The sequence below is a fragment of the Brienomyrus brachyistius genome, chromosome 12 (assembly GCF_023856365.1).
Source record: "Brienomyrus brachyistius isolate T26 chromosome 12, BBRACH_0.4, whole genome shotgun sequence".
NCBI classification, from domain to species: Eukaryota; Metazoa; Chordata; class Actinopteri; order Osteoglossiformes; family Mormyridae; genus Brienomyrus; species Brienomyrus brachyistius.
In genome coordinates, this window is record NC_064544.1 from 19,378,602 (window position 1) to 19,387,511 (window position 8,910).

The 8,910-nt window shown below is 47.3% G+C and overlaps 1 protein-coding gene across 2 annotated transcripts in view; it reads right to left on the reverse strand.

Annotated features, from left to right (window-relative positions):
* The window catches only part of LOC125705015 (serine/threonine-protein phosphatase 2A 55 kDa regulatory subunit B gamma isoform), a 50,024-nt gene extending 41,738 nt beyond the window's left edge, over positions 1 to 8,286 (reverse strand). For both annotated transcript variants that reach the window (XM_048971326.1, XM_048971325.1), the window contains exon 1: positions 7,506 to 8,286. In XM_048971326.1, coding sequence (XP_048827283.1) covers positions 7,506 to 7,575 — 70 coding nt within the window. In that variant the 5' untranslated portion in view covers positions 7,576 to 8,286. The remainder of the gene's footprint in view (positions 1 to 7,505) is intronic.
* Positions 8,287 to 8,910: the final 624 nt, after the last annotated feature.

Consider the following 8,910-nt stretch of genomic DNA (forward strand, 5'->3'; position numbering starts at 1 on the left):
ATACTGCTGCTTGCGGCACCATTTCCGACTCCTGCCCCAAAAACAGGGAGGACCTTCAAGCACAAATGGAACTCGGATGCTGAGACATCTTCTCCGCTGCGTCCTTGGGGCTCCGACCCCTCATACCACTCAAGAAATCATTAATGCATGAAATCTACACCCTCTAACAAACATGCCTGCACACAAACACTTTCATAGGGACCATTTCACACAATCTCTCCCACATAGCTGTGGGGAAATATAGATTATCCTGGACACGGTTTTCACAAAGTAGCAACAGCAAGCAGGAGGTCTGAATAGCCATGTAAAAATCCATTGAAAGAATTACACTTTGGACCTACAAAGCTGACCCCACCAGTCTATCCTTAAATACCTTCAGTAAATGCTTCTAAAGATACATAATGATAGGTAATTCTTCCTAGTAACACAAAGCAGCCCACTGTGCCTAGAGATGTGGAGCGATTAGACACAGCATCAAATTTCCTAATGTAGTCTTCAGCAGCACACTGGGATTCCCTTCCCTGCCGGTCTATCAATGTGCGGGAGCACAGGAGCTGACTAACAGCAGGCAGCCAGACCATCAGTGTCGGACGCTAGTTTACATGTGTTCAGGTGAACAGTTTATTTGCCGTAACGACTGTGCAGCAAGGGCAGCACCAATAGTCAGTCAACTAATGATCATCCTCTCATGGGGGTGGGCCTGTTTAAGTCTAGTGCCTTCCTCCCCCAACTGCTGAGTCCGGAGCAGATCAATTAGGGTCAAGGTCAATAGTCCTTGCTGATAAAAGTATTTACCATTACTTGTCTTTGAAATCTCCTCTCTTGTTTTGTTGGGTTTCTACATAGTCCCTAACCTGCTTTCTGACTTATTTTTCATTCCTGTACTTGACTTTGGAACCAGGTTGTGTAAGTAATGTGTTGTATGTGTGTTGGTTGGTGACATCTGAATCCTTAAATGCCAGGCTCCCATGGCGCAGTGGAGAGCAGGGTAAATTTGTGTCACATGATCTGTGTAAGAGTGGAGCGGAGTGCCGAGCACATTGTGCTTCCACAGACTGTGCCACTTATTGGATCAGAATTTGGTCATTCAACCACCAAGGAGCTTTGTTGTTGGAGGAGGGGTGGGGTGTGTGTGTGTGTGGGGGGGGGGGGGGTTGTTTCAGCCACGAAAAAAAAAAAAAAAATCCCATGTCCCCAGACAGCCCTGTACTCCAGTAAATACTCAGGCATAAAGGGCAGGCCACGGCTACTAATTGAAGTGCGACACTCTGCCACATCTTGGCACCATACTTGCTTGTTACCCTCAAGTTGTTTAGTTCCTGGTTTACTCTCCTTCCTTCATGTAGATGAACATTAGTAAAATAAACCACTCTGCTAAAGAGAGCCAATCAATTGTAAGTGTTCTTTCTTTAGTCTTTCGACTTAGTCCATAAATAACTGATTATGCTAATGGTGTTAGGCTGAATGAATTGTGCGAGAATCAGGCTTACAGACCGAATTTTAAAATGAATCTGCTCCATTCACTGGAAAACCACTATTTTACACGTGTTTAGCCCATACTGTTACAAACAAGAACAATATCTAGAAACCAATTTTAAAGCCATATTTTTAATTCATTGGGTTCAAGTTTACGCATCATAAATTAAAAATATCATGTATTACTCATATGAAGAATCATTAAGTATATTTTAGCAACAAAAAAAGTGTAAATTTACTGCACACAACAAAATACCAAAACGTTACTTAATGAGCTGAAGCACTGGACAGATAAAATGTAGCTGATTTGGGTATGGAGGTCAGTACCGCTTGTGGTTCTTATAGATATCTAGCAATGACTGGTATGTAAGAAGGTACTGCACAGAAATACAGACAGTGTTTGAAAACGGGGGCGGCATGGTGGTGCAGTGGTTATCAGTGTCGCCTCACACCTCTGGGACCTGGATCTGAGTGTCTGCCGGGGTTCCATGAGTGTGGAGTTTGCACGTTCCTCCCCGTGTCGTCATGGGGTTTCCTCTGGGTACTCTGGTTTGCCCCACAATCCAAGAACAAGCTAGTGTACATATGTGTGTGTTAAATAGTATATATATATACACACACACACATTTCGAAAATATGAACTGAGCCATAAAGGGTCACACAGACTCTATCCCTGTGGTCTCCAGAGGCTGGAGTCTCGTGCCTGAACAGTACCGGGTGTGATCAGCTGTGTCAGTGTGATGAAACTCCCTGGATGAGCCCACCAGCTGTGCAGGGCACTGAGCAACCTGACAGGGGTGGCTGTGACAGAGACCCGGGGGTGAAGGTGGGGGCTCCCTCCCCAGCCACAACAGCAAAGAGGAGCTGTCGGAAAAGGACCTGTCATCTTCCCGCCTGGGATGTTGTAGGCGAGATGCCAGGCAAACCAGAGAAGAGTCTAAAGTCCCGGGTTCACTCTGCCACACGCCCCCACTTGGGTTCAGACACTGTCATTCATGCACATGCAAACTGGCATAGAGACAGAACTAATTATATCTCTCTGCTGAGAAAACTGATCTTCTGCAACTAGGTGTCCATGTCAGTCTCTGCAGCTGTTTATAAATGGCTGGGGCACAGCTGCAACTCATCCCTACCTCCAGATCAATACAGCACCCTGTGACTTACACGGCTAGCATCTTAAACACCGGGCCCCCCTCCCGGAGCTTCCATCGTCCTCCACCTTCACCCCACACTCTAAGTCAAAGTGCTTTATCGGTATGAAATACATGCAGAACCAGAGAGTCAGAAGATACATTACAGCTGTAATTAACAACATGCATGAAATAACCTGCGTTAATAGAATAAAAGCACCTTGGGCTCTATTCCTAAGGCCTATGTGTCTCACGTAACGCACCATTAGCTATGAAAAATGTAACCCCTTTGTTTTCCCAGAGACAAAGAAATAACAAGAACTACAAACAATAACAACAAAAATATTATTATTATTAATAATAATATTAATAATAATAATAATAATAATAATAATAATAATAATATTAGCAAGAAAAACAATATATTTAAAAATGTAAACCTTGTTAAATTATGACACCTTTCAGGCGACCAACAAAATTAACTGATAAACACACCATAACTGTCTGAGATCATGGGCCGGTGCCCAGGGACAGGAGAAGGTCAAAATGAAACACGCTGCTAAGTAAAGCAAGCGGACTTTGCAGTGCCTCAGGTCAGGCGTGAAACCCAGGGGCGGGTCTCCTGTCACGGCTCCCTCAAGACAAACCCCTGCCATCAGGAAGGACCTCTCAGTGATACCTTATACCGGGTGAGTCTGGGGGAGTCTGCTTGGAGGTCTTAGGCTAATATTCACCCAGCATACAGCTACTATATAGCCACAATTTTGCTAACTACCACGGAGACCATTCTCAACAGTTTAGTGAGTGTAACTACGAGGAAACTGCACAAAGGGTAATCTTTGTTACTGCTCTCATGTCCTGTACCCGTAGCATTCAGATTACCAGGGTTGCCAACTTTGGTCAGTTGGCTGGTGTGAGATTTTCAATTTGAGATGAAATTGCACACACATGCACACGAATTTACATGTATGTGAGAGTTTTATTGCTTTGTAAATAGTCTGTAGGCAAACTATCCCATCACTTCTGATGCAAAAAATTTTAGGTTTGTAATGGAATAACAGATTAGTTGTAAGATTTCTTGGATAAGCATGAGAATCTGAAAGCATGAGTGTCACACCAGATGTGTGAGACTTGGCAACCCTGGATTACATTACATATTAAGTTTTAAGATTTTAGCTACTCTTCTGAAACTTACCGCTCACCTTTCTCGCTTTTCTTCTTTCCCACCTAACCTGATGCCTAACCGTATAAAAAAACAAATAATAATAATAATAATAATAATAATAACAATAATAACAGCATGTTATGACATGGGGACAAAGGATGCGAGAATAGGCAAGGTGACAAAGCAAAAGGGGTTTTATTTAGTTTCAAGAGGACAAAAACTAGAAAGGAACAGGATCTCATGGAATCAAAACAGGAGGACGAGAGGAAGACTAGGCACAGTTTGTTAAAGGCTACCACATCGATGTCAGGACTGGATAAACAGGACTGGGAAGTACTTATAGCAAGGATTAATGAGGGAGCAAACAAAAGGCAGCTAGAGTGAGTAACATAAGGGCAGGAGCGAGAGGCAAGACAAACACGTAACATGCGTGGCTTGTTAGGGCCACGGTAGGAAGAAAACAGGCGGGGCGGGTAGGCGGGGCATGACACAGCAACAATAATAATAACAACAGTGATAGTAATCCTACTAATAATGTTTTTTTTTTTTTAAATCAGTAAGGCTGGAAATTAAGCTCGGCCACTCATGGAGGGCAAAAACAAAAAAAAAACGACCCAATGACTATAAATAAAATAAATAAATTAGATGCTGGGCTACATATTTTACTTAACTGGCTCATTTTCACTGTAGCAAAAATTCTTAGATTGCTCCCCTGATTACATGTCATATTAAGGTACACAAAATAACATTGTACCCCCATAGAGTTACACACATCAATAAAGAACACGGAAAGGTTTGTTTTGGGTCCTGTGTGAGACAGTGGGGATGCAAACTCCCTCTCAAGACCTTCCAGAAACGCCTCGAGCCACACCTGGTCCGAGGACACCTCAACTTGTTAGTGACCTGCTCTGTCTTCATCTGCTTCCCTTGGCTGGGCTATTTTGCATGTCTTTGCAAGAATGTGTTTTTTTCCGCCCCTTTCCTCTGTCTGTCACTCAAAGAACCCAGGCAATTGCAGTTGTCCATTCTGATTTTGAAGTTCCATTCTCAGCAGGGGCTTGTAGGACTAGACCTATAAATCTCTGGTCAAGCCCACAGTGCTGGATGCAGCTGCGCCGCCCTGCTGGACTGGCTCTTCCTTTGCCCCTCTGTTTAGTCAGTGCATTACAAACATGGACAGGAAAGGAAGACAGGAATGCATAGCTATAAGGTAAGGAGGGAAATGGGAAAATGAGCAGTGTGGTGGCAGGGGGTGGGTCGTACTGGACAAAGGCATAAGACCGACGTGCCGCACCCGATGTAGACCTGCCTGGAATCGGCTGTTTGACTTGCTCACATGTAAAGGCACTGTAGCGAATGGAAGTGACACATCACCAGTAGCTGGGCAGGGGAGACGCGCACAGGGATACGACACACATGCACACGCCATTCGATCGAAAAGAGAAAGGAGGAGGCCAGTAGGGACCACATTTGCCTTTATGGGGCAGGAGGCAGGGGGAGATGAATTATTCATCCAGCAGAGCGGTGGGCGCTCACTGAATTCATTAGGCCGCTACACTTCCGGCACATCCCCGCCTGTTAACAGAATCCGCTAGTGCAGCAATGCCTGCCATCCACTCCGGGTGGGGGGGGGGGGGGGGGAGTGCTGTGATACAGGGAACCGTGCTGCACCCTCACAAACTGCAGGGCAGGAAGCAAAACCTCTGTATTAAGATCGCTGAAATAAAAGAAAAACCTCACGCATACAGTATATATGTGATATGTGACTCTAAAGTGAAGCCTTTACTGAAATGTCTTTGTTTACCAATAAACCCTTCTAGAATTACTACTAAATTACAACAATCTAGAAGTAGACTGGAATAGATGCAATTCGTACAGTCCAATAGCACGTTATCAGACGACACACTTTCATTCTAACAATCTCTGCCTACCGTTCTGCGGTTGAGTTGCACATGTGCTGCAAAGGGAGCTTCGCAAAAGAGGAACCTGTCAGCTTTTGCTGATCGCATTTGACTTGCGTGTGCAGGATTGAGCTCACTATTCAAGTTCAGCCTCTTTCAGGACTGCAGTGTGGTCTTTGTGTGCGTTGGATTATTAGTTAACAAAAGCGTGTAAAACTGTTAATTATAAACAGCAAGCGTGCAGCAGCACCTCCTGGCTGCACCTTGGCTACCTTGTCATCCGCCTCTCTCCCACCAGCTTTTTAATTAAAGGCGGGGTACCCCCACACTCTGGGATTCCATCACATGCTCCTCTCTCCCAGTGACACATCCACAACCCCACCCGATCCCATGGATATATCCAAAACATGTATAAATATAAAAATAAAATCACGCGCACAGCTGGTTGAACTCGAGGTTTAAAAATTGGAATAAGCACCAGCATCGTACACGTAGCCCGGAAGCGTCCGTGTTCTGCTGAGTCACGGCCTTACACAGTGCCCCCCACCCCCCAGCATTTAACGACAGCCCCTTCCACCATTCTGAAGTGACTTGGGCACTCGGTGTTCTCCCGTAACGGTCCGGCGAAGGTTCCGTGAGTGAGCATGGGGCAGGCGGACGGATCCGGAGAAAGGGAGCGGACTCACAGCTCAGCGTCATGGAGAGGTCCCAACCTGACGAGTAAGAACGTGACGACGGCGTGTCCGGTGGGCTCCGGATCCTTCGCGGTCCACGTACGTGCACACAGGGGTTTGCGATCCCGGTCTATTTCCCCTCAGCCTCAGTCACATCCAGAACACACCATGGAAGCAGCCCAATTATCTTCCCAGTTGTATTCAGGATACTGGTAGCTGGACGGAATGGCCAGCGCTATTGGTTGCTGCGGCCACAGCCCGACATATCCTGCCAATTTGTATAGGTTAGGATAACTGTAAATATCTCCCCCCGACCATCCAGGAAAGATGCACCTCTCCCCTCCCATTTGTGGAAGACTAACGCATTTTCCGTGTGCATCATGGAGCCCCACACCCACAATCCTCGAGGGAAGCCCCCAGCCCCCCCCACTCAGGTTTCCTGACTAGAAGTGGTGACACAGCTGTACGGTCAAGGCTATCGGGGAGGGAGTGCGCTCTCCCTACAAATGCACGCTGGGGGATGCTCTCAGTGGGAAAATAAAAACATTCTAGGCTTTTCTTTCCCTATCATTCATACTTAGACAGTTCTGACGTCAGAGATTTTCACGGTAACCCCACCCCCCCTTCGGAATCCTATGTTCACCCCAAGCCATGATGGCTGGACCTTTCACCGTGTCCCGTGACCCTGTGTAGTGGGGGGCGGGGCAGATACCTACGTCGTGGTGTAACTTGCTAAGGGCTACCAGCCCGTGACCTGCAGGCAGGTGAATTCGGTTCCTAACCTCAGTTAAGGATCCCCAACCCCCATTCATGCTCAAATACCAGGCAAAAAAACAGCATCTCATCCAACCCAGCCTGGCAAAGCCACAAAGCCAGCATCGAGTCTTTCAGGAACTACAACCAGACAGGACCAGCCAACCTTGGTGATCCCAGAATGAACCTTCATCCCACAACAGGATTCCCACATCACCAAACCAGGCCTCTAAGTCGGGAAGCCGGTACCATTCCACTGCGTTTCGCCGCTCGGGGGAGAAGCATGCATGCTGAGCGAACGGATGCCGAGGCAACAGACTGACGAGTGAAGGGAGGTCGAGGACAAGCACCAGAAATTCATTCGATACTGGGAGATGGAGGAGAATTAAGAAAATGTCTGCCTTACCTTCAGTCACATAATTGTGGTCCCGCAGAAAGCTGTGGTTGATTTTTCGGGTGTCAGCGTCCTCGCCCATTTACAGCAGGGACCGTGAGCATGCTCTTCTGCAAGGGGACTGGTCGGTTCCGTGGTGGGTCTCCAGGCCGGCGCACCATCCATGCTGCTGCAGCCGCCTAGCAGAGGGGCGTGGAGCGCGGCATCGTGGGACGTGGAGGGAGGGGAGCCCGCGAGGAAAAAAAACCCGTCGCAGAGGCGCACGTTACGCTAGCGTGGACGACGTGCCCGTCCAACGCACACGGACACGCACTCGTGAACGCGTGCACTCTGAATGCTCTCAGGGCAGCCCCCCCCCAAAAGATCAACCCTGGATTAAGGGGGGTGCTAAGGTGACATTGGAAACAGCAGTGGCGTGAAAAACGAAAAAAGAAGATGAAAATGAAGAATCCAGGAGAGACTGACGAGGGAAGACGATGAGCGATCAGTGGTAGCGATGACGAGCCGGCGCCTTCTTTCAGTGCCGTCCTGAAATAAGCCCCCCCACGGCAACGTGTGTCTCTCTCTCTTCTGCTGCAGTGACGACGGGTCACAGATGAGGGAGGACAATCCTGCGGGTCTGCCTGCTGCTGCAGTGTGATCGCTGGCGTGTGTGCCTGCGTGAGAGACAGAGAGGGAGAGAGAGCGAGAGAGTAAGAGCGAGAGAGAGAGAGCGAGAGAGAGCGAGAGAGTAAAAGAGCGAGAGAGAGAGAGAGAGGGAGAGCGGGATAAATGGGAGTGTTTACTCCCTGCTTGCTACTGCTGCAGAATAAACCATGCATGGGAGAGAGCAGAGAGAGAGAGAGAGAGAGAGAGGAGAGAGAGAGCGAACGTCTGTGGTGCATGAGGAGGGCCCCACCCCCTCTAAGCATCAACCAATCGGAGTACAGCTCCGGTCTGCATCCCTGTAGACCACAGGTGATAAGAGAGCAGCTTACAGGCAGTCATGAGGAGATGGAAAAGAAGGGGAGGCCAAAAGAGGTGTAGATTGGAGAAGTGGAGTAAAAAAGAGGGCATTGATTCAGGGGGCTTCTCCATTAACACTAATCTGTTGGTCCACAACACCTGACATCTAATGAGGTTAAGATGTCTGTGTACAAGCTATAGACACAATTAGAGCCCAGGGCTCAGCATTGAAATGGCTTGTCATTACAAGTGTCATGTAACATTTAATTATCCTACATATGTATGAGTCAGAAATGTAGGCCTATATAATATTCATGTATATAAAAAATACGTATTGAAGCTAGTATTGTATGGTAAGATAAATAGAGCACAATTTCACACACATCGTCAAACAGCAGGGGGCACCAGCACCACAAGGCAGCAGATTTTTTAAAGACCAGATCAAAAGCAAGGTACCAACTGGTGACATCTC